The sequence below is a fragment of the Struthio camelus genome, chromosome 1 (assembly GCF_040807025.1).
Source record: "Struthio camelus isolate bStrCam1 chromosome 1, bStrCam1.hap1, whole genome shotgun sequence".
Taxonomy (NCBI): Eukaryota; Metazoa; Chordata; class Aves; order Struthioniformes; family Struthionidae; genus Struthio; species Struthio camelus.
In genome coordinates, this window is record NC_090942.1 from 217,741,390 (window position 1) to 217,768,319 (window position 26,930).

The following is a 26,930-nucleotide window of genomic DNA, read 5'->3' on the forward strand; positions in this document are numbered from 1 at the left end:
AATATGTAGCAACTAGTAAGGCCTTATACCAATATAATTATATTATATATTCCTTATACCAATGTATTGATATTAAATTGTTTAAATTTAATCATTAATCATAAATAATTAATTGCATAATTAGGTTCTTTTAGACACACATTTTGCAGAAGACCATGCTCAGCAATGAGGTTTCCAGTAACTATGACAAGATAGGGGGAGTTAAAGCAAAGTTTTAACTCCTATTCTTGCCAAAACTTACTCAATTTGTCTCTTTCTCTGCATCCGTAAAGCAGATTTAATCTGCTTGTCAAATATTCTCCAAATACACACCCCTCCTCCCCAAATACTTTGAAAATATTGTACTACAAAGCACTGTTCAACACTAACATCACACCAAAAGCTGGTAGTTTAGCTATACAAAAGCAAATACTGATCTGTTTCGGAAAAAAATCTATTTTTTTTCTTCATTTTTATATATACACTCACGCACACAAATCTACCCATACATGCATAGAACATGCAGAACATTTTGCTATTCAGGCAATTACGGTTTAGTTATTCCTTTATATGAAAAGCATCCAAAAATTCAATGCAATCTGAAAAGTAGCTTTTCTGGTTTCCAGCACAAACTTTGATGGTACAGAGAAATAAAAGAGAAGGATCACAATTACTTCAACAGAAACAGTTGATGAAGAATACTTGGAGGGTTTATTTTAGCTTGCTGTGACAGCATCTCATTTCAGCCTTACTACTTTCCTGCAATGTATCACGTTTCACCTGAAACTTCGCAACTAGAGGATGTTTTCTTGAACAGAAACTTCAAAGAACCACTAAATTTGGATGACCTGTTCCCTCCAAGTCTATCTGTCTCACAGGAACATACCACTCCGCTTGAAGGCAACCACCTCTAAGAACTTAAACAATTTAGTTGTTATTAAAGACAAATCATAGAACTTTGAACACTGTATAGTAAGCTAAGGCAAGCAGTAATATGGGGAAAAATAGAGTATAAATAAACAAAATGAGTATCTCTATAGCAAGTATACTATCAAGTTGTAACAAATCATTTCAGAGTCTGAGTTGCAGATGAGAATTCCTTTGACGAGACGTACTCTTAAAATCACATCTGTAAAAACAGAACTCTTGACTTTTAACAGCTCATATCTTTAGAAAATTGATGACTTAGCTGCTACAAACCTATCCCCTGCTATCAGATTTTAGGATGTTTCAAGTTGTATGAAGATAACTAGATAAAATAAGCCAGAAGAGAAAGCAATACACAGGACTCATTTGAGTCAATCTATGCGAAGAGAACAAATCCTACTCCTACTATCTGCCATCAAACCAGGGCATGTTGTCTAACACGGGTATTTCAAAAGGTGCAAAATTAAGGTACTATTTTTAGCCCTGAAGTCAGTATTTTTAAACACAGTTCCACAGAGAATAAAACAACAGGAATTGACAGGTAGTAACCATTTTGTTTTTTGGACACGCAAACTACACGATCACAGTGTTTAACTAAATTGGTCTAACTAGTTTTTATTCAAAGACACTAAAACAAAATGCGACTTTATAGTGCCTTTAAGCATCAATGCCTCCACAAACCGCACAGGATATTCCTAAACCTCACACAGCAGCAAAGTTAATAAACTATCTAAACCGGACTGAACAGAGAACGTTACCTGTCACAGTCCACAGCCCACCTAACAAATGTCAACACGGTATCCCTGAAATAGCATCAGTACTTGGTTACTGCACAGACATTACACAGCTGCATGAATGATTAACTTGTAATTTAATGCAACTGATACCTTTAAACAATACACTAAACTAGTACAAAGCTTTGCAACAGAAAAGGAGCGCGCTGTAATGTATCCAAAAAAATGCCAGAAGCAGTGAGAACATCCTAAATCGTTTATCTTAAAGCAGTAAGGTAGAGCAAGATGAGAAGATACTTGTAATATGGAAGTCCTTCATGTGGTACGTAGCAATATGTAAATTAGAAGCAACTCTGAAATGGAGATACTCATTTTACATTTAGGCTAAATTAGCACTGGTTTAGCACAGACCGAAAAAAAAGATATACCATTTCTAGCACATCTCGCAAAAGCGGTATTACATGAATCAAAACCGAAGCCAACATGATAACGTACTTCTGTAGCTAGCGAGTATACCTACTAGTTCTAGGTACACAACACATTTAAACATCTGTGTTTGCGGTAAGACTGTATCCCATTACCTACCTCCAAATAGACCAGCTACAGAAGAAGGCTCATTGCAGAAATGAGAAGCATTAGGGTAAGCTTGAGGACCACAAAAAGAATCTGACAAGGCATATCACACAAGAGAGAAAGCCAGAAAAGGAGAAGAGGGAGAGTTACAGAAAGAGAACCAAGATATACTGTTTATTTGCTACTCAAAAGGAAAAAAAAATAATTTCAGCTCAGAGTCAATCTATAAAAACCACATATACTCAAATAACATGGAAGCAAAAGAACCAAATTAATATATCAGACATACAGTAAGAAACAGGTTTACATTATCTAACACAAAAGGGAAAAAGCACGGTGTCAAAATTACAGCTATAACAGGATAAATATATGTTTTTTTTTCCAAGCAAATGCCATGTTTTACACCCTTGAGAGACATGAGCGTAAAAGCTTCAAGGCATTTTTCTTATACCTGAAGTATAACGATACAGCCCAACAGTGGATTCATATTTGGTTGCCACAAAGGGATTTAGTTCAGTAAATGGATTGTAATGATCTAAAGAACCAGAAAGAATTATTTTAAATCCACATTCACATTACCATAGCACTTTCTTTGGGCTAGAAATTAAAACTGCATTTACATTTCACAGAGCAATTTGTCAGAAAAATTACAATAATTGGTTATGTGTCTTAAGAATGAGACTTGGGGAGGGAAGGCGATTTATTCAGGCTATCCATCTCCAGTCACTTTGAGGCTGTAGTCTGAAGAACACTACGTAGAGCTGTGTGAGCTTTACACAAAGCCACCAGGCTGCTTGTTCACAGCCCTTCACGGCCACAGCATTTTGTGTAACTGCCTAACAAGTTGCCTGAATAACCCTAGCAACGTTCTCCCCATACCAAAACCCAGAAAAACCCACAAGCCCCCCAAAAAACACAAAATACCTCCCCAAAACCAACAAAACCCACAACCAAAAACACTTGCATCTTAATGATCATTCCGTGTTTGCATGCAGCCATACAAATTTTACTGCAAGCATGGGAAAGACCGATTAGAAGCACAGAAGAGATTATTATGTAGCAGTACCAGCTTAAAGTATTTTTAAATTACTGCCTCAACCAACTAATCTTCCCTGGGAACTCAGGAGAGAAGCTCACAACATGAGTTCTTGTACTCTGAAGACGCTTGTGTCTCTCTCCACTAATCAAAGATGAGCAAGGAAACTAGTTAACTGAGGTGACAAATTTAGGTGGCATGAATCTTTAGTTTTGTCATAAGGGAGTCTGGATTTTTCTGACAGCAATTCTAACAGGGTTCGAACTGCAAAATGAAAACCATTTTGATGTAGCAAGACCAGATTGTCTTCAAAACTAGCATCACCTATAAACAGAACTGATGTGCAATTAACTTCATTTTTATTTTAAGGAAGCTAACAATTCTTCAAATTGAAAAGTAATCCAATTACTATGTACTTCCACCAACAGCCAAGGATTTTCACAATGACAGCCATGCTGAAACACTTCCAAAGGAAGTTTCTGACAGCTGTAAAAAGGCAAGCCATTAGAGAATAGCCTACTAGGTAAAGAGATCGAGTAGGCCATGTACCAGAAAACGCGTGGCTTTTGATCAGCTTTGCTGATATCAACACAATGGGGAAAAAAAAAAAAAACACAAATCAAACATCCTCTACCAAAGAAGTTGTACTAAGCTCCTACGTTTAAAGGGAATTTTATAACCTGAGGAACGCTGAAGGCAGCATTTTCTTTCCTTTCTTTTCCCAAACGCAAGAGACTTTCATTGCGTAAAAAACACTTAGACGCAACTGCTTCAACTGTAACTAAGTTTCTTTACATCAGCAAGAATACCAGCTAGGTACTCAAGCAAAGATTTTAACACTATGTTCATGGTATAATTACTAAATCGAGTTCGAAAACAGAACAGCCCCAAATGACTAGGTTTTAGTTTCCGAGAAGCCCCACAGATATATTTTAGAAACTGAAATAATTTTATAGTTTTAGAAAATAAGAAATTAGTTTAAAATGGTACTTTACCAACAAACATTTCATGTGTGGGTGTCCTACTGGTGAAAGTAGATACATCAGAAGACACAGACAGATGAGCAGCATCGTTAGTTTTTGTAAGGAAAGGATTTAGGTTTGGAATGGCATCATCAACACTATCAACAGTAGCAGAAAAAGGATCTGTTCAATTCCAGAGAGCAAAAGAAAGAAGAAAAGGAAGATGGATTGAGTTACATGGTGCTTCTTACGTACAGAAGAGCAAGAAGAGTTTAGAAGAGTGTAGAAAGTATAGTTTTCTCTTGACATCTCTAAATTTGGGGTGACTTAGCTGTTTAATTTAAAAGTGTCCAGAATTATCCATTCTCTGCTCAAGAAAAATGCTACCAATACTACTTCCATAGTTACTTTATTTATATCATTTTGATCTTATAAAGCTTGCTTTTTCCACAGTATGTTTTATAAAGAAAATGAACATGTTATCTCTCTGTAGACACAATCGGTTTTTGCTTTGCTCATTCGCATCCGGGCACGCAAAACAAATTCTCTGAAACAGTGAGCATCTCCTGGCATAACAGGACCCCCAAACGCTTAGTGAGGCTTCTAGGCAACACCATCTTACAGATATTTAAAAATATATATATATAAATACGGAAAATATAAATGGAGCTGTTAACCTGTACATTTCCTTTGACTAATCTCAGAACCATGTTTATGGATTTTTTACCGGATTTCATTAAACACCATGAAATTTGCTAGAGCTACGAATACATTGAGGTACCAGGACAAAATTACGTCCCTCACTACTTGCAGCATCAACCACAACAAAATGTTATAGATACGCCATTAGCTGCAAGCAAAGATGCTCTCCTCCTTGAGGGACAAGGGTCAGTGAGCAGTGACTAGGAAACGCTCCTTACCAAAAAGACTGTCGTCAGACAGTACAGAGGAAAGAGGAAAATATAGCTTTGTGACAGAGTTACTTCCAGAAGTATACAGGAGAGTTCCAAGTTTTCTTGAGGATGGACACCATTGCCAAGCTACCATACTCTTATAATCCAAGATCCAGTAAACAGAAGAGGCAGCTAGAATCAAATCACTTGCTGAGAAAAAGCAGTGTGGTTTAGTTGTCCAACTTTGCTGCATATGAATCCCAAATGGAAACTCCCTAATGAGACTATCAAGAGCTGCATCTAGCCCTATACACAGCTTTGCATTATCACAGTGCTAGAACTGCTGTTTACTATTCTAGGCAATGCCACTATATCGGATTGTCTCAATAACAGCTGTATGAGAGATTTCTTAAGTACTTCAGTTTCTGGCACTTTTTTTTTTTTTTAAATTTTGTTGGACAGATTACTGCTCTCATCCACAGCTCTTGCAAACACTACCACAACATAGTTAGCAGCTTCAAGACACAAATTACATTCCCCACCCAAATCAGACCTCTTGGTGCTTAGCTATAAATCCCATGCAACTTGGTAAGAGGTAGCCTTCAGTCACCCGTAAGCCCTAAAGAAAATGATGTTTGAAGTCATCAATTCAGTTTTCTTTGCAGGCTTATATATATTTTGATTTTCTGTAAGCTCAAGGTATCCTTCTCAAAAAAGAGCTGACTTTTCTCCCAGATTGTCTGCCTGCATCTCAAGAATAAGTGAAGTAACTTACAAATCACTCAACTGGCAGAATGAAAATGACCAACACTGAGAAAAGGAGAAGCACAATATGCTAATTCGTATTGTAATATATAATAGCAGTATGACATCTTCTATTGTCTTATGTATGTTTTAAAGGCTAACATTACTACCGACTGCACTTGTGGACGCAGCCATCATCTGCAACTGACTCCTCGTTTACAGGTACGGCTTATGACTGCTTTCTGCTACAAATGCTATTTCAGAAGCTGTAGAACAACCACATCTGACAATAAGACAGGTCAGTTTATCCTTCAAACAGTTCATCCAGGCTGTTTTGGCTGCTGCTTCACACTTTTTTTTTTTTTTTTTGATTCTACTGATTCTCCTTTTAACTGACACAAAATCTAAAAATAAAACAGGTCAAGCTGTGATTATTTCCAAGCGGATATATTCATTTAGGTTCTGAAGTTTAGGTACAAAATGCTAACTGGCAAATATACCAACTCAAATACAGCTGGCACGATCTTCAAACAATTCAAGTAACTCTGATAAAACAACATGAAAAAAGTTAAAAAGAACAAAGAGAGTTTTGCTATATTTGTTTGAAACTACTATCCATTGGAATTTTTACACATGCACTCCACAGGAAAATTACCAGATAGACTCTGTTCTCAAATTCCAAAGCTGGATATGGAAATTTCATGTGTTTTGACTAGCAAGACAATGCAACGCAACTCAAAATTCATAAGAACATTGCGATAGTCTAATTTTCTTTTCAGATGCTCCTCCAGTCTGTCTCTTGACATACTGGTCCTAGCTAGTGTGTTCAATTTTGTCTGGGTCTCAAAAATTACCAAAGCTTATGACAAGGGCAACCGAAAAATGAATTGGGTTTGAGTAATTTATATCCTCACACACACAGATTAAGAGACTGCTGTCTCTCCTGACAGCAATTCCTCAAATTTTCTAAGGCCAAACCCCATCTTTGAACAGGCATAGCATCTCTTTGTGTCAATGGGAATCACTCTGCACCTTCAGGGTATAATTAGCCGTTAATGATTCAAGTGTGTTTAAAACTGTCATTTAAATTTTGCAAACTCCTACTTTTCAAGTTATCCAGTTCAAAGCATTTTATCTGGGAGAACAATGACGAAGCATTCCCCTCCCTGTGACAACTCTTACAGTTTGAAAAAAGTAAACTGAAAATATGTAATTACATAACTCAATACATTCTCTGGGAGTCTTTAACCTCCTGAGCATTAACGTTTTTTGAAACAGAAGTCTAAAGGAAGCAACCCAAATATAATGCCCTTTTAACAGTTCCTGCTGCTTCACTAACAGACTTGCTGCGTGAAATCATTAAATAACCACCAGTTCTAGGCTTACATTCCATCGCAAGTCAATTTGTACCTGTACTCTTTTCTTAAAGTCATCATATACACCAAATACAAACATCATCACGTCAGAAAATTACCTAAGGGAGGGATGCTGTGCAGTGGTTAGAGCACAGGACTGGAAATAGCTCAGGTTCCACTCTTGGCTCTGCCACTGACTTGCCGTATGACTTCAGACAAGTCAGTTAATTGCTCAGATTTCCCCATCTGTAAAACGTGGAAAGCACTTCTTATCTACCTCACCTATGTGAAATGAGTGTTCATGTCTGTAAAACTGAATACATATATATATTTTTTTTTTTTTGGATGAAAGGTAACGCAAAAATAGCGATCCCAAAATTTTAACCTACAACTTCAGCAGACAATCTGAAATCTTCACAATTAGTAAAACCTCAGAAGCATTTAGATATGTGTCAATAGTAAGCAGATACATCAATGACTACAGAATTCTTACCAGGTATAACTCATAACACTGAAAAGAAAAAAAAGATAGACTTTCTGGCTGAGTTCCAAGTTGTTAATAAAGAAATATTAGGTTGTGACATGGCCTTTGTGAAGAAGGTAAATTTGCCTTCTATCCACTTCCCATGAGATAATTAAGATGAGCTGAAACAAAAGAAATATTCCGGAAAGCAGATAAGATGAGCTAAAATATCTTTCTCCATTTCTAAACACTAAGCCTCTTAAACACCGAAATTTTTATGCATAGCTTGATACACTCTCCACCGCAACCTTTTCAAAAAAGGATGCTCGGATCAGCAAAATTGAAGGACAAAGTAAAATACTTCTACTCATTTTTTGAAGCTACAGTATATACTAATATTGCCCCATCACTCAAAATTCTGTGCAACTTCCCTACAAACAATTGTGAAAAAGTACACAGAGTGCAAGTACACAAAAACAAACAGGAAAGCAGAATACATACACTGCTTATTATGAAAATATATTAGCTAACCAAAAAGATGTTTGGAAAAGTTATAACTCATAAAATAAAATAGTGAAGGAAAACTTCAGAAAACAGTATTACTCCAATGCCTATGAGGCTTTCTGATGCCAGCAACTCAGTATTTACATCACAAAAGAAAGTATTTTAGCAAGCCTCTGCTTTACAGGAAACAGCTGGAAATAACCATACCGTTCCAAAGTCCATTTTTACTAAGTGCCATTTGTGTAGAAGAGTAAAAAGAAACATCTTAAAGACATTTTTAATCCTCCACCACTATAACCAACAGTGCAAACAACCAGTATCCATTACCTATACCCACAGTATTCCAGAATATTGCAAAGCAGCAAATAAAAAGTGAAAGCTTTGGGTAGATGACTAGTGCTCTAATAGTACTTGACTGAATAATCTTGCTAATTACTTTCTAGAACACTCTTGCTTTGCCTCCCTGGTTTATAGACTTGCTTGTATCAGTAAGATCATCTAATGTTATTCAGTTCATCCTTGCAACAAAGCAGAATGGCAATATGCCTATTCTGAAATAAATTCCAGAGGGAGAGTTCCTTTTAACTTCATCTCTTTAAGCAAAAAGATCCAGCAGAGCTGTTTTCTAATTTGTTTCTGTACTTAAATATGCCTGTTGATCCAAAGTTCTCTGCTGTATTTTGAAGAGGTGCCTTTGTTTTCAATATGTAATTCTTGATTTAAAAAAAAAAAATTGTACGTGTGTTTGCCAAGCAACTGCCTCCTTTCCAAGTTCTTCTCTATTACCTGCAATACTGCTAACTTGTTTTAGACAAAAAAAGAAATTTAAAGTCTGTGCATTCAAAACTTCTGTATTCAAGTTCAGCATGCCACATGGGCCAACATATCACAGAACTATTTTCTCACAGCTAAGTTTCTCTAGCTTGCTGTATGACTCGCTTCTGAGGAGAACAGTTATGAGGCTGACTCCACCAACAACTAAAAACATTTTTATCAATTATTCTCATAGCAAAACTCCTTGTAATCATCTCAGGCATCTGCATTATTTTAATCTGTACCTGGATTTGATTTTTTTCCCCATTCCCTTGATCCACTCATAGCTTGTCTTTGCTGAATTCATTATAAGGTTTGCAACAAGTCTTCTGTTTTTTAGGGAGAAACAGCCCATACACTAGGAGAAACATTCCAGGGAGTATGGCCATAACAACGAGCACCCATATTCAATTTATAATTCTTACCTCCCCAGGTACTTCCTACTTGTGGAGCAGCAGTTATAGGATGCACAGACGGATGAAAAGTTGGCTGCAAATCAAGTAGATCATTTGGCAGCTTTGACGTGCTGTAAAGACAAATTAAGATAATTGTTTCAACTTCATGAAATAATTTTCAATACAAGGCAAATGCTAAGAACTGTCAACCACTAAGAAAGCTTTGTTACGCAATTAATGGATATGGCTAAGCTAAATCAAAAAACTTTGCTGAACTTTACATTTTGAGCTTTGCAGAAAAGGAGGTAATTTAACAAGCTAAGTTCTCTCTTATGTTACATGACTTTTGCTGTATAAGACTCAAACATAACCAGCCAGCTCATCTTCCTCACGCTCCAACCCCAGGGCTAGGGCACCTCATGTTCAGTGATATTCAACAGCTTGTAAAGTAACATTATGAAAGCACTAAAGTATGTTAAAACTAGAGTGACTATAAAAATCAAAACGTTACACCCAAATTTCACATCTCATGTCTCTTTCCACTTTCAGCCACTGCTGAGAAAATACCTCACATCTACCATCTACTAACAAAGCCTTCAGACAACTGGCGTACTGGTGTACCGAGACTGACCGAGTCACGTCAATGACAATACATTTAAATGAATATTCTGAACTACTAAAAAGTAAATCAAAGTTCAAGAACATCACACAAAAATGAAAAGTAAAATCTGAAAAGTGAAATGCAACTGCTGCACTGATTTCATGAGTCAAACAGGAACAACTATATTGTTTTGCAAAGAGTTAACTCCAGACTTTAAATTCCTCTTGAAAAAAAATGGAATATTGGCATCTGCTTAGAACTTCATTAGCATGTTAAATAAACCAGAACTTGCACATGCATCTGCCACACAACTCTAGGCACAGGATATGGATATTTAGTTGATATTTGAAGCAGTGACATGTGAGATTATTTAAAAGTGAATCTACATAACACAGTGTGACACGACCATGAATAATTATTTTCTGTATTTATTAGGTGATCATTATGGACAGAAGCTGAGTCACTGTAGCATCCCAGCGCTTTTCAAAATGAGACTGCGACAAGAGTGTAATGTTCTGAGGAACAACTCTAGAAGGGACGTTCCAGATCACTGTGCAATCTCTTGCAGATACTATCACTTGCCTCATTCAGGTTTTAATATCTGATTTCAATAGAGATTGAAAAAATTATTTTGCAACTACTGCTAAAAAGCATCATGGTCTGGATACAACCATCTAATGTGAATACTGGACCCATGACGATTTTCAGGTAGAGCTTGTTCAAGCTATGATGGGGTTATAGGACACATTCCATCAATAGTAAGAAACTGAACTCATGACTCAACAAATCTGTTTCAGATTCATAGCAGCTTCTGCTGTAATCCATTTGTTTGACTCTAAATAATCATATTGCCAGCAACTGTAAAAAAAAAAAAAAAAAACCAAAAAAAACCCCAAGCAAACTAGCATTTGTTTTTTAAAGAAAGATATCAAATCCTAAAGGATTCTTGTAGATTATCAGCACACTGGAAATACTTCATATGGAACACATTCTGATACTTGAAAAGAGAAGAAACGGAAAATTTCTGATTTGTAATTTTTTTTTTTTTTTTGAAAAAACTGGAGTATACTCTGCAGAATCCTACCAAAGTAGATAAAGTAATTTAAAAAGCTTTTCAGCTGCTGCTAATGTCTCCACAACACAGCATTTCTGGCTGATTAAAGAAGCTTTGTCAGAGTCCTATGTTTCAGACCTCTTAAGAAGCAAGACTGATATTCAAGGCTACAAGTTCAACGCAATTACCTAACCGTTTCAAATATTTGGGCGTCTAACAAGCAGCATTAATAAAAAAAACTTAAGACGACTTTCAGTCACTACTACTGCCAGATTCTCTAGCTTCTGATACAGATTTTCTACTTTCTACAGATTATCTGTTTTCTGCACACTTGGTGTCAAGTAATTTCCTGTGATCATTTTCGAATAGGGAAAGCAGGCTACCAAAGGGCAGACTACTCTTCAAGAGCAGCAGAACATGAAAGCAGACAAGTAGATTCTTACATAAGCTCTAACGGGGCAAATAAGCATTCCTTTCCTGGATTTAGGATGAAATCCAAAGCAAAAATATGCTTTTGGAAAGCTATTTCCTTCTTCTATACTGATAAAAGCAATATACTCTATTATTATTTGACTGGCATTTTACACAAGGAAGCTCACACACTCATACCAACAGTTCCTGTGAGTTCAAGATCAGGATTAGTGTGCAGTGAATACTCCTGCCCTATTCTTGCAAGTCCTTGGAGACTGATGTTCCAGATGCAACTTAGACTGCAAAACTTGCCTCTATTCTTTCAAATCTTGTTTCAAGCTTCCCTTTTCCCCAAACAAGGGAAAAAAACACTACCTCAAGAACATTTGTTACCACTGTGCTTTTAAATACCTAAAAACGTAACAAAGTTCAGCATTATCTTTAAGACTCCCATACCAAACTTATTTGACTTTTCCCAAATTACCTTGAAAGGTTCTTTGGGGACAAGGCATGTGTGTTTTCCAGTTCCAACTGTATGGCTCACATACTAAGAACAGCTGCAAGGGCTGTCAGCAGTTGGTTCTTATCAGAAACTAAACTGCAAAGGGAGGATGAAAACACACTTTCTATGTTGTTAGTTATTGCAATGGGTATTTCCCCCCCCCCCACCAACTTTACAAAAAAAGAAATCACTTATTATAAACAAACTCTACACAGAAATAACCTTCTCCAAAGTAAGCTCCACAGCAGAAGTTTAGAGGAAACATCAGTTGCAGCCCGTCTCAGAGTGGAGCAACACTGAGACATACCTGTTTGAAGAGCTTGGAGTAGAAAAAATATCAATGGCTGGTGTAGTCATTATGCTGCCTGCTGCAGTTGACACAGGAGAAGCTGCAGTTGTTAACGAGGTATGAGGTTTCTTTGCGAGTTCTTTTAGACGTTGTTCCTGTTGGGAAAAATGAGCTGGCGTAAGAAATCCAGAAACAAGATTTGTGTATATAATGTTGGAGTTACGTAAAACAAAACCAAAGAATTTGTTTTACTTATTCTACACAGTAAAGTGTCACTTGCATATAGAAGATAATTTACAAGAGTCAGTGATGCCATATATCTTTCAGAAACTGTTTTAACAGACCATTTACAAGTTATATGACATATGAACGTAGGATCCTACTTCCAGTGCTTTGCCAATAATATATGATCAGTGTTAATAATCCTGGCTCTTCCCCCTGCTCCCCTAAGAATTCTCCTAAGCTATCAGTTAAGAGCACAGAAAAAGTATTTCCAGTTAAAAACCCAGTATGCCTACCTTTAAAGCTTTTAAACGAGCCTGCTCTTCCTCCAACGCAGCTTGTTTTTCCCTTTCATCAACTTTTGTAAGGGACAGGCCGGTGCTTGCAAGGGAAGAGACTGCATTGGAAAGGGTGGTAGCCCTAAAGTAATTGGACAGAAGAAAAGTTGGCTGTTAATAGGTGACACGTGATAGGAACATATAAATAATAATTTACCTGTATCCACCCTCCTGCTCAGTTTCCTTCTGAATTCTTTAAAATACGGGTTATAGAGTTTATCTTACCCTGTATACAACATAAAGTGGTAATATACTGTATGAACTGCAAAACAGAAATTCCTAGAAATCACGCCATCTCCTCTTTTGTATTACTGGATTTCCGGTCTCCCGTTAAATGGTTCGCCTCCAAGCTGCCTCATAAAAACTCACATTTGTTCTTTTCCCGTTCATCTACAGATCTAAAACAAGGTGGTGTATTCGTAGACGCACAAGAACGTCTGATAATCTAGGCTCCAATTCATGATGCTACTAATTTAACAGGTCTAAGAGACTGTTAATGCAACTCGTGTACCTCAGAGCAGAAGTTTCCAAGAGGGTGCAAAAAGACGCATAAACTAGATGCTTAATTTTTAAAACAAGCTAAAATGACCTTACAAAAAAGTAAATATTCACAAAAATAGCTGTGTTGCTAAGTCTTAATTACCTATCATAATAATAACGATAATTATCATAACATAAAAATATTACCCCTTTATTGCTTAAACCTGTGATAAAGAAATGATATTTTACACTGCAAGTCTGCCTCTCAGTATTAAGCCCTTTTTATTTAAACATAACAAAATCGGGTGCCTAGAGGATTTCTCTACATTCCACATCCCGTTTTAGCAAATGCTCAAAAATCAGTGAAAGCCTTTTGCCACATACATTGATCACTTTATTCCCCCATTACTTTAAACATCAATGCTCAATTTAGGGATTTCTGGAAGCGTTTTCTTCCTTCTGAGAAAAAGGAGTTTCATACGTGTTGAGTACTTTATACAAGTCTAATCATTACCACAAAATGAAGATTCCCAGGCAGTAAGTGAAAACACCCTTAGTTTCTCTTCAAAAGTTAAGGATTAGATCTTAAAAGTTTAACCACTGTTCTAAAGCAAATGTCTGCAATTCTAGATTCTAGTTCTGTTGACCTGGAAAAAGCTGTCTTAAGTTCTCAACAAGAGATCTGACAACTGGCTACTCCAGCATTGTTAATGCAATAATCTTCATTGCAACAGAACCTACACAAATCTTGTTTCATGATGGAATCTCAAAATAACAGATTTAACACTTAATTCAACAACTGTTTAAAAGAACAAGGGCAGAGGCACCTGCTCGCAGCTGTGGAATCTTTGATTTTCTTTCCTTCAAGAGAAGCTAAATGTTGTTCCAGAGCATCAAGAAGGCTACTCGGTGCCTGAAAAAACATCAGGGAGCAGACATGAAGAATTTAAGACAAAGTTAAGACTTTAAGAGACTGCAACCGAAGGATAACTGGTGCAGCAGCTCAGACTACTGACATATACTGGATGCCAAAATATGATATTTAATTACTTGAAATATCAGGTGATGTAGTCTCATCACTACCTTACTGATAATGAGCCATTCTGACACAGGGTACTGAAATACGTCAAGAGATGTTAAAAAGAAACAGCTAGGAAAGAGCAAATAGACGATCAGAAGCAGTCAATATTTCAGCGATTTTAAGAAGGAAATTGTGCCTAGAAGAATTTCTAGGTGCACATCCTGCACATAGCAATCTTCACGAGTGATTTAAATAAGCATGTAGCCAAAAAAATAAGCTTGCTAAAAATCATAGCTCCATAACATCATGTAAAAGCTTCATTATGTGAACTCACAAATACAAGTTATGTCTTCAAGCATGATGGAAATTAAGCTGACTGAAAATCGGTTAGAGCATGACAAAAATGATCTATAATACTTTGCAATAGGATTGTTGCATTTGAAAGCCAGGCTCTGGCAGGGGTTGGATTTAATCACAAACTTTGAAAGAACTTGGTGGCAACATATGCAAGATAGCTGAAGTGAATGACACAACGTGAAATTTTCTGATTATGCAACCCCAAAAATGGACATGTACTGACAAATGCATAATAGGTTTATCTACCTGGGAAAGATCTGGTATGTCTCCTCTGTCGATTCCAACTTGCTGTAATAAAACAAATGAACTTTAGAACCTGTTTGCATTTATTAAAGGCAGAGATGCTCAAAGAGCATACAACATTAAGATGAAATCATGCAAAAGCACAAGCCTTTATGTTCACATTTTAGATCTCCACAGTTTGAACTCTAAAATGGTTAGTTATAAAAAATTCTTCTGTTAAATGTATAACAGGCTTGATACAGAGATATTTTAACAGATATCAAACGCTCATTACCTTAGAAACAAACAAGTACCAAGTGCTTCAGAACTGAGAATCTAGAGAACTTTGTCTATCACACAATTTATGGGATAAGTTATAGAACTACTGATATACAGCATCTATCTGCTAACATAAAGCACCTTTAAAACTTTTTGAAGCAGCTTTGCTTAACAGCCATCGCTCTTTCCTAAAGAGCCTATTAGATATCAAATGCTGTGCAGTGTCATAGAAACATGAACACTACCCATTCAAATGACAGAAAATGAACCAAGTTTTACTGATTTAACATTTTTGTAGAAAGTCACAAGTAACTTAAGAAAGCAGAACAAGACTGGAAGCACATCTCACCTGAGAAATTACATAACGCTAGGACATTATTTCAACAATGCTTCAGGAACAAACAGGCAACAAACTAGATTAATTAAAAATATATTTTACAAAGTAACAGATTTTTCTTCTATGCTGACAAATCCTTGCACAAACGTACCTACAGCAGCTAGCCAGGACGTAGCTTCAAAGACAAATACTACAGTATATTCAGCAGTTCGTCTCAATTTCTTGTTTGTTATTTCACCTAAGACTTAACATGGCAGGATAAGGGGTTTCAAACTAAGCTATAGCTAGAACAATAAACAGATGATCACCACACAGTTACTTTTCTTGTTCGCATTAAGGTTCTTTTTCAAAGACTGCCCACAATGATTATGTAACCAGGGAAATGGTAAAAACACATGTTTATATGCCCTTCTTAAGTAAAAGATAAACTAGTAAACATTTCGTTTTCTACACAGTCCCCAAATGCACTAGGGTAGAGACTGGTAAAAATGACCTTCGATGCAAATGAAATCAGATAGACTGAAAGAAAACGGTATCTGCTTTGTCAGAAAATAAGCACTTTGTGAGCTGTTTCAGATGAAGGACAAAGTTTGGCTGACTAAGGTTTACCTCTGCAACTTTGAGGAACTCTGAGATCCGTGTCATTCTGGTGAGGAACTTCTTATATATATCAAGGCCTTCTTTACACTGGTTCTTTTTCATATCAAAGTATTTTTCTACAAACAGTAAAAATATTCACATTAAATAAGAATTTAAGCATCCTGCATTGTTACCTGTGTTTATTTCCAAGTATATACACAAGACAAACAAGCAGAAAACATTTGAAGATTTTTGTCATGTTAACTGAGGAAATTCCACTCATGAGCTACTGATATACACGTAGTTATACCTTACCTGCCCAATACTAAATCTCACATAAGCATCCTAATGGGGACATATTACCCAAAGAGATATAAAATCATTTTCCTGCAAAACGTTGATGATACAACAGACATGAGTCTACTCTATTGCAGGAGCCGCATATCAGGCAAGGTACCTGGATAATCTCTGCTAGACTGACTGATGCCTCTTGTTACAATCTCATCTACAAGGAGGAGCAGCAGGTTACAAAACACAGTGCTGAAAAAATGAGCATTCCACCTCCTTTCTTGAAATAGCACTTCCAGGCCTATTTCTATATTAAGCCTCACTCAAAACAGGAGTCAAAGCAACTGAAGACAAGTTCTTACTGCTGAGGTAGAACAACTAGACAGTGGCTTGAAACTAGAAGCATGACTGTCCTTCACTGACTAATTCTGCATTTCACCGTCCACCTTGAAAGCATTGGGTAATAACAGGCAGCTCTACCCAATTACCAAATACAACTAAACCAAAGAAATCCACAGGACATTCTCAACTTAATTTTATTATTTGCAGGTGTAGACTCCTCTATGCCTCCAGTGTGTGCAAGTGAGAGAGCCTGAAGCCTAAATTTATAATTTCCCCCAATATACAAGACGTTTTAGAAATATTAAACTTGATGACGTTAAACTTTTGCTAGCCAAACAAATGCTGCAACTGCAAATACATGCGATCATAACAAATTCCAACTCAGAAAGAACAAACACGTTTCTTAAAGAAAAAAGATCAGTTTCGGTGAGATAAATAAAAGAATGCAAGAAAAAAAGTGAATAAAATCTTGAACTGGCTTTCTTTCTAGAAATTTACTTATTCCTGTATAAAATGCAAATGGACAAAAAACCTCAGAAACAAATCTGCCTTAGAAAATACAGTCATATTTTGATATTTCACAAGATAATTCCTTCAACTTCTGGAAAAAGAGCAGCAGTTTTTGATGGTTTACTGAACGTCCCTCCGGAAACTTTACCATTGCAAAAAGCAGTTATATTTACCCAACAGGTTAATAATTCCTTCGTTATAAGCCGCAAACAGTCTAATGGCATCTTTGAAGAGGAGCATGAAGGCAGCATTAATTACACCATTTGTAAGTTCATTGCTATTGACCTAGGAAGATTAGGGAAAAAAAAAAAAAAAGTTAATTCAACTGAATTGATCCCTTATCAGAAAACTCCTAGCAGAACTTCAGTACTCTATCCCAAGGCACGCTTTCCGATCATCTCTACAGACAATTAACAGAAAGCAGTAGCATAGCACACCAATAGAGGATCTCTCAGCGGACGATGAACAGACGTCATCCAACGTTAATGTTTACAAATATAACTAAAAGGCTACAGAACAGAAATAAACACAAGCCATTAAAATAATTCTCACACACTGTACACAACAACACTCAGAGCATGAAGCATTCTCTCTAATGAGCATTGTATTTCTTTGTTGGATGTCTGGGTTATATCCATAAAAATGCATTTTGCTCTTTAAGCTAGTTAGGTAACATTGATACAAATGGATGAAAATTGAACAGAGATTTGAATACCTTTAAACATTTTATTTTACAAGCTCGTTCAAATTTATACAAAGTTGATAGTATGCTTGATGCATACACATTGCCAAACTTACATTGAAATCGAGAAGTGCATCCATTTGATTTTGTATAATTGGTACAGTTTTTAGGAGTTTTTCTGTGTTCATTGTTCTCATCACTCCATCAGCCCTATTGTGCAAAACAAAAGAAAAATCCTCAACTGGATTTTGAAGGAAATTATTGGTGAGAAACTGAATGTAGAAAATAAAACAGCTCAGAGAACACACACCCTGACCACAGGAAACAGGCCTTTTGAGGCTTAAAAAAAGCTGTCTAGCCAATACAATTGTAATAACTGCAGCATATAAGAGAAATAAAAGTTATTTGACCAAAATTTCATTCCAAAATGAATTTTTATTCTGAGAAAAAAAAAAAAAGTGACAGCACTCAGAAGCTTAACAGAGCTATGATGGTGAGGTGACATAATAAAGAAAAAGAGAACAACAAAAAACACCTTTGTTAAACAAATGCATTAAATCATTAACAAACCCCTTTCAGAAATGCTCAGAAAGTTATTCCTGAAGTAAATTTTTTCCTATGCTGTCCTTATCCCATAATTATTTCATGACTGTCTGAATTATTTTTCTTTTAAATCTAAAGCGATAAAAAACAAAAACGTGGCAATACTTCAAGTTTTTTCAAAAAGCTTATACACGCTCTATAACACTTCCTTCTAACTGCAGATTCTCAATATTTGGTTGCTTTTTTAATTGTTCAGATGAATACCCTACTAATATCATTTGGCTCTGTACTTCGGGGGGGGGGGGGGGGGAAGGAAAAAAAAAAAAAAATCAAGCAAGTATTAAAATATCCAAGCAATGCAACAATCCAGGAAGAGATTAAGTCACCTCAATGATTAAAAGGAGGAAAAAAAAAAAAAAAAACACACAACTACTTTCTGTAGGACACGTCAGACTGCCTTATATGAGCATAAATCGAGCGTTTCTTAGAAGTGCAAAGCTCACAGCGCATCCGCACGGAAAAGGCTGCGGGCTGTTCTCCAAGCTGCGTTGGGAGCAGGCTGCGTTCAGCTTTCTGCTGGTGCAGCATCCTCCCTCCCGACAGCACGCAGCAACTGCGGCGGACCTAATGTTACAGGGCAGAGATGCAGCACCCTGAGAAAAACTTATGAGGAACAGACTGCGGCCACCAGAACAGTTAACCCTGCCTGCTCACACAAGAGCCTCCAGGCACACACTGAGGGCCAGATAACTCACCTCAGTCAGCTCCAACAAGCAGCTGTGGTTCTCTCAAGTGTATCCACAGCCACCTACCCTATAGGGGCAGGCACATACCCTATAGGCGGAAAAGGTTACCTTTTTTGTGTTGTTAGGACTCCAGAACAAGTGAAACGAGCCCAGTCATTCCCCTTTTACTCTACCACTGAAGTTTAAGACAAAAGGGACTCGAGTATCAGCAAGGAGTAAGCACGAGTTTAGAGGTTCTCTCAGGCCAACCTTAAATGCCTTTGCAACGCTAACGCAAAATATTATTACGCATGCCACTACTGCGGTTAACTCATTAAATAGTTTTAAGCTTAGATTCCCTTGTGGGTGAGCTAAGAATTAAGTTTTAGCATCAATACGAATTATCCTGTGCGTGGAAGACATAGGATGCTCAAACGCAAAACAAACTGTGTTTTAACTTTTAAAAGCACTGCATATGGGCAGAGGCAACGTACAAAGAACAAAAGCTCTTCAACCATGACCAGTACATCCTCTCTAGACTTCCTGAAGAATGAGACAACCTGCTTAATTCCATCATCCACTACCACATGCAAGAAATCCAATTATTGGTGCTCTGCACTGCATTATTTTACATATAAATAGCTACCTGGTCTCAAACGACCAACTCCTCTCAGGGGGGCTCATTTCAAAGGAAAAAATATTAATTACTCCAGACAAACTGAGTAGCATCTACTACACTCTTCTCTCAAAGATAGTGTCCATATGAGCTGCACTACCTTTACAAAGGTAGTAAACTTCATACAGATGTTTTGGGACATGAACAGAGAAACACCAGGAAAGAGCGCAAGATGCTTCACCGAATACCTGTCACTTAACACGTCTAGCTCTGGAACACTGAAGCGCGCCGCACTGTCCCCAAAACACAAGGACAAGTAAATCTGTGATATATTGGGGGAAAGATTTGACCAGACTTCTGTTTTTTGGCTACATAATTTGATGCGTATCATTTTCCATTTTCTTTAAAATTAAACAAAGTTTAAGCAAGTAAAACCACAATAACCGAAGTAAAATATTTCGGCAATAGGCATGACTGACTGAAATAGTTAAGCCTTTTTGCGTCGTGGAAAACATCTAATAATGAGAAAAACCAATATGTTACTGTGTAGTTTCACTGATGTTTTTATGCATACAGCACTAAGCTAGAATGAATGTAGGTATTTCCAGCTTGAATTACAGAAGGACATAAGACAGAATTCAAGGTAAGCAAAGCAAACACAGTTCTTACCCTCTTTTTACTTTTGTGAAGTCAAAAGCCACCTGTCTATAGGAGACTGCCTTTTCATTCAGGTACCTACTATACCGCCTGATAAACGTTGACATGTCATACCCTAAAAAAAGAAAGTGTTTCAAAAGCTCATTATTTAGTCAATTAAAGAACAAAACCTTATTCTAAATAAAGTTATTAAAGCAAGACAGTTTGAATATATTTTTGCCTGATTTTTTAATAACCCATCTGTAGTAAGAATTTTATCATTGTATTCACCATGTCAAACATACAGTATGGCAAATATCTAGAAGATCTGAATGAATTATGTAGAAATCTACTTCATTTCCTAAGGAAATTACTTTCAAAAGCAAAACAATGCACTTATGCAAGTCTTCTTATGCTAGGATGGAAATTATTACAAATTTCATGCCTGAAGTAGTTTGAATCAACTCCAAAACATATACTGTTATTTGCCACTAAGAAAAAAAAAAAAAAAAAAGGCACTGCAGTAAATATGAAGACCTGATAGAAGTTTGACTACATTAAGGCAGTGGCAATAGACTGACAGTTACCAAAAACATTTCCTATGCATGCAGGTCAAAAATTACTATTCAGGTCTTCTATCTTACACGGAAAATACTTAAATTAAGACAGTAAAGATCTGCTCATAAGCTATACTCAGAATATGGAAGACAAGACTCAGTGAGGCAATTTGGTACAGCGCTGGTTATCACAGAAAAGGCTGCTGTCCCCACGAAAACCCTCAGTGGGCATGTTTTAGCACACGTGTGGCAAAATTCAGAACCAGCTACATAGAAAGCAAAGTAGGAAGCAAGAAATAACTTCAGAAAAAGACAGCTAACAAGTATGATGGGAATTGCACTTAACTGCTGTGTAACAGTCTGGAAGGAAATTTCAGTTGAAAATTCTGGACCTAAGAGAAATTTATTTACCTGCAGAATTAGTCTCAAAGATGGGCAGAATGGTCTGTGGACAATTTTGAAAGAAGTTCTTTTCAACAACAGTTCTTGTCTCGCTGACATAACTTAGCCAATTCATACATGGCGTATTTTGAAATTTAACTTACTAATCAAGGTGGACAAATCACCTTAGAAATAGCAGGAATAATAAGTCACACATATGTAACTAGTAAGTAGAAAGCATTTCTAGTAGGCCTTTTCTAAAGGAGGCAACAAATTCCTCCAGCAGACAATTTCTGCCATGCCATAAAAAGCACTGTAAATGAGGACATATAATTCTGGGTAAAGTACACACAGAAAAATTACTTCTTAAACGACAAGGTCCATCATAGCTAGTGAGTGCTATGTACTATCTCCCAGTATATTACTGATTTTTAATGAAAAAAGATAACTTACCTTGCAATCCGCTTTTGTCTAGGAAATTGCTCAAATTAAACAAAGTGTTTCTGGACGCCAAATACTGGATAAAACGCTAGATAGAAGGAAAAAATGGATTCTTTTTAATGTATTACTGGTGAACCGGAATTCATGTAACAGTACATGAAACTCCTGTTATGCAGTAAGACTCATTTCAGATCTGGAAACTATTATTAAAAAAAAAAAAAAAAAACCTCAGCTGAATTTGCATGCTAAGCTAGTTATCATTTTTAGTGTACAAATCTGAACAAATCAATGCCAAGTAGATATTTGAAGAATGCAAAATAAAGGCCTCTGATTGAGACCCTGTTTATATTAAGCCAGAATATAGTACTAAAAGCCTCTTAAAAATTCAAAAAAACATCCCTCACCCCCCACACACACGAAAACACCACAATTGGTATCATTTGGCATGGAATCTTTGTTTTTTAATCAGCACATAATCTTAAAAGTATTTACATCAACACAGAGCAGAAATTTTAAAAATACCAGGTGACATAAAGGTTCCTTTGCTTATAAATTAAACATTAAGTATAAGAATCCATATGAAGCATTAACAGTACAATATCACGCTTAGTACGTCTCACGTGAGTTGCATGGTTTGCTTATCTTAAAATAAGTAGTTGAAACATTAAAAATATTAAGCCTGATTTCAGTTTGACCTGAGTGGACAGGTCAAAAAACAATGATGCAGTTTCCAGTTTATCCCTTGGGGGTTTAAAGTCGTCTTTACTCTGAAGACGAATCATGAATTAATATATCTTTGTTTTATGTGACACATTCTCTCATTTCATTTTTCCATATCAATTATTTGGAAAAGTTTCATCTTAAAATAAAATAAAAACAATACAACAATAACCAAAAAACACAGCTAAAGCTTGCATAAAACCTGTCTCGGAATATAAGTCTTAATTTATTTTTAATTCAGAATTACGTTTCACAGAACAATTGATGCTATTTTGATCTAGTAAAGAATCATTTCAGATCATAGCAGCACATCTAAAGTTAGCACAAAAAATAATCCTGCCTTATGAACTGTCGTATAGGGAGCTGCTACAAAAATAAACAATCATCCACTTGCAGTAACATTTTGAAAAGGAGTTATGATCAGTGTAATATGTACTGCTGAATTACTTTTAGTAGTATGAATATATAGTTTAAATAAGTACAAGAAAGAGTGAAGGAAACTAAAGGCACTCAGTGCTCAGCTATAAATTAAGCAAAAGCTGAAAGACCAAAAGCTTTTCATTCTTTAAGAAGGGATTCACAGATTCTCTGTAAGCTTGTAAAGATTTTCATAAGCATTCAATGATTTTCATGTTCGCTGTTCAAATGCTATTTCTAGCTGCACAAAGTTTCACTTTGAGCAGCAATTTTATCCTCTTGCTTCTTTAAAGAAATTTGGTAAGCAAAATTTGTTTAGCCATTTTATTCTTCAAGTAGAAAGTAAAGGTAGTGGTCCTATGAAATACCCATACTTTATATGAAATATAAAGTGTACCCCTATCAGTTTAAAATAGGCATGACTCCAAACAAGCGCAAAGTGTACAAACAGAATATACTTTTGAAAATGCTAACTATCCTAGTGATTACGCTTAATGCCAACAGGAGAAGTCTGCCCTCTTGTGGCCTATCTAGCTTCAAAGAAGAGATTCATTGTATTTCACCAAGACTAGGAAGGATTCTGCAATTTCCTGCAAAATAGGCTTGCTTTATTTTTTTTAATAACTTGAAAAAGAAAACCTAAAACCCTCTGAAGGCAGGAAGTTACATGACCTGCAATAAGCCTGAACTAAATGCAAACTGAAATAAAGGGTTTTAGTTCTACCTGGAATTTTCTAAAACTATCCCTCTTTAACCATCCAAGAACAAAACACTTAACTGACCCTCTGGGCAGACCGTAACTATTTTTGAGAATGTAAGTCAATATTTATATTCTTTATCATCAACATTGGGACATCCTGACAATTTAATATGTTTTCTTCTTTTCTTTTTAAATAAGCATTCAGAGTTTAGCAGACTCCCTGCGGTTAAACAGCAGTTCAATTATAGGATTTCTAGGCATATGGATGTTGCTTTTATTTCCAACAATGACAAATGCTTCATGAAAAACAGACAGTGCAAGGAGCGCTCAATTTTTGAAAGAAGATGAAAAAAAGAAGGAAAATTGCACTTAGCTGAAAGTTAAGTTGCAAGGCAACTAGAACAGTGGCAACTTGCACATACGTAACCCCCAAATTTGGTCTTATTTATTGAAAAATGTTTTCCTTCCTTTTAATCCTAAGTTTCGCAGAAAAGCATTTTGGGTGCATACAGGTTAAGTCTCTTGGGAAGAAGTCTCCAGCAGTTGTGAAACACTTGTTCTACTGAGCTTTTCACGCACATTTTGTTAGGATTTGAAAGTTGCTCTTTACTATTATGGAGAAGCATGGTCTGTATCCCCTTTAAAAGGAAGTTTGTTTTCCTATCTAGCAAGGATTAGCTCTGTGGAAACAGTATTTTGAGCAACAATCCAGCCTTGTTTTCAAAAAATATAGTCCTGTAGTATAGTCTACTCTATGACATCTTTCAGATACATAAGCTTTGTATTGCCTGCCAAGTTTAGGATAGGAAAGATGGATTCTTCTGCTTTTATTCCTCTTCCTAGGCGGAGAGGAGGCTGAAGTATTTCATTCTTTACAAACTGACCAGAAATCATTTTTGGGTGGAGGCAGATACTGCACATACTTCTCCCTCAACATCTAAACGGCATCATAAGAAGAGAAAGGCAACTCCTTGCAAATATCAGCGCTTTCACTTTTCTACATTCTCCATTAGAGAGTTCTCTTGAACAACTGCATGTAGAATGGGATTTTTCTTAGCCTTCCTTTGTGTCAAGTATCTGGTATGGACAGCTACCAAGTTTACATCCATTCTAAATATTTCTAATTGAGATTAATTTCAAAATTCCTACAACTTACATTAGATTGTTTATAAATACTTGCTAAGAGAGACAGAAAATTATAAGCTTTTTTAAACGCAGAAAATCCAAATAGTGGCTATGCACGGCTTAATATTTTGAAATACAAAGTCCCATAGGCATTCCAGTTGTGGAACAGAAATTAAGCTTACTGCTTTTTTAAAAATCTTTTAAAATTGTTTAGAGTATTGAGTGTTAGATGCTCACACTCAAAAGCGGCTCAGAGATGGATAGATTTTCCTTCAGCACAAAAGGTCGGGAGGGAGAGGATGAGGGAAGGGAAAGGGGAAGGAAAATTAGTTACAAGTTGAGTTATTTGGGAGGAAAGACTCAGTAAGGATTAGCCAGACCATAAATCTAAAATATCTTTCATTTTCAAAATCACATTGAAGTCAAGTTCCTGGCATGTTTTTTCTTCATAATAAAAAAAATAATGCAACAGAAAATGGTACCTGCAAGCATACAATTCTGCGTTCTAGTTTTGATCTGAACATTATGGTCTTTAGACTGGTAAGACATTAAGCAGATAAATATATAATAAATCCTGTTCTCCTACAAAGCTAGACACAAAGGCAAAAACAGATTTTCTCAGAGATGATTAGTAGAAGCATTTCTCTGACACATTTATAAGAATGAAGTGCTGTAACTGTTCTCAGGCATATCATTTTTGTATTACCTCATTTCCATACACCATTAGATGATGGGTTGTGATGAGAGATTTGAAGACCACTACCCAGCTACTGTTCGTAGTTCTTTCAAACAAACTGTCTGCCAGTTGTGGGATGTTCACATTCATCTCATTTGTGCACTGGATTAAATCTGCAATACAGAATTATTTTTTTTTTTAAATAACTGCAATTTCTGTGAAGCAAGATTGATGATATACCAAAAAAAAAAAAAATTGTGCTCATTTCATAAAGAAACATTTTCTACCAGAGCTGGGGGACTTTCCAGTAAAAGAAATAATCTATTGAAAAGCACTGTGGTGCTGGTCTACCAGAACCTTGTAATACAAATTCCATTCTCCTTGCTGCCAAAATTCCAATTCCTAATTGTTTTTGCAGTTGCCTTAGAAGGCCCTGCAAAAAGTACCCTAATGATGTGCACTGTCTTTGACCAACTCTGACTCCCAGCTTTCAGATACCACAGACATTAAGTGACAAAAAAAATTCTTTCGTGCTATTACTTAAATGAAGTCTTGCTGGAAGATTGTGACTAGAATTAATCATAACATATGAAATTCCAGCTTTCTGGCCTTCTAATGAACCAGTAAGCCTTTCTAGCCATTGGTTCCAAGTAATAATAATAATAAAAAAAACCCCTCAAAATATAGCTTAGTCCTGATACAATGTAACCAACATCTTTGAAAGCGCAATGACAGGAAATTTCGAGTTGAAGAATAAGCCTCTGACTACAAAGTTGAGGGATAAATTTAAGATAAAGCAGATTGGTAAGTGAAAACACGGTTAGGAGCATGGGGAAAACCCCAGGCTGGTTAGCTACAACAAAATCATCCAGTTTTGGTTCAATTTGGACTTCTGGCAGACAAGATTTACAGAATCTTCAGACTGCTGGTTTTTAAAAAAAAAAAAAAAGAAAAGAAAAAGAAAAAGGAAAAAAGCTACTATCTCCAGACCCCTTCTGCCTTCCTACTAGACTTGCTACTGTCACAACAATGTATCCACAAAGAAGCATGCTTATATAATATATCCAGTTTGCTATCTTATTTCAAAGGTTCACAAGGAAGCGATGATTTAATATCATGATGCTACAAGTACAAGAGAAGCAGCTACTAACATCCAAAAAGTCATACAATACAAGTTGCTTGCATTTAATATGAAGCTTGAACTTGGTTAAATGCAAGTACTGATGGCATTTTACTACTACCAAGCACCCCAAAAATAAAACAGTAATTTTAACGCAAGCTGATAACCCACCAATAGCCATAGCTCAATAAAGATCAAGACTTGCAGGAGTCCCATGCCTGTCTTGCCTATAGTATGCTAAGACTGTAACTGGAAACATCTCATCTGTTTAAACCTGAAGGCAAATGTTTAACCTTTAAAGATAAGGTTTTATATCCTACTATGAACAACCATTCATCATGAAGGATGCCAAGGCAGACAGGACTCTTCCTTCAGCCACAG

General features: G+C 36.3%; 1 protein-coding gene across 11 annotated transcripts in view; it reads right to left on the minus strand.

Moving 5' to 3' along the window:
* The window catches only part of PICALM (phosphatidylinositol binding clathrin assembly protein), a 74,068-nt gene that overhangs the window by 19,176 nt on the left and 27,962 nt on the right, over nt 1–26,930 (minus strand). For 4 of the 11 annotated variants that reach the window (XM_068930633.1, XM_068930631.1, XM_068930630.1 and 1 more), the window contains exons 2-15: nt 25,460–25,602; nt 21,804–21,879; nt 20,446–20,548; nt 18,009–18,102; nt 17,384–17,495; nt 16,101–16,207; nt 14,900–14,941; nt 14,103–14,188; nt 12,754–12,877; nt 12,254–12,390; nt 9,409–9,509; nt 4,245–4,394; nt 2,665–2,748; nt 2,226–2,306 (exon numbers count right to left, since the gene is read on the minus strand). In XM_068930633.1, the coding sequence (XP_068786734.1) occupies nt 2,226–2,306; nt 2,665–2,748; nt 4,245–4,394; nt 9,409–9,509; nt 12,254–12,390; nt 12,754–12,877; nt 14,103–14,188; nt 14,900–14,941; nt 16,101–16,207; nt 17,384–17,495; nt 18,009–18,102; nt 20,446–20,548; nt 21,804–21,879; nt 25,460–25,602 (1,440 nt within the window). The remainder of the gene's footprint in view (nt 1–2,225; nt 2,307–2,664; nt 2,749–4,244; nt 4,395–9,408; nt 9,510–12,253; nt 12,391–12,753; nt 12,878–14,102; nt 14,189–14,899; nt 14,942–16,100; nt 16,208–17,383; nt 17,496–18,008; nt 18,103–20,445; nt 20,549–21,803; nt 21,880–25,459; nt 25,603–26,930) is intronic. The other 7 variants (XM_068930638.1, XM_068930639.1, XM_068930637.1 and 4 more) reach the window with 3 other exon arrangements.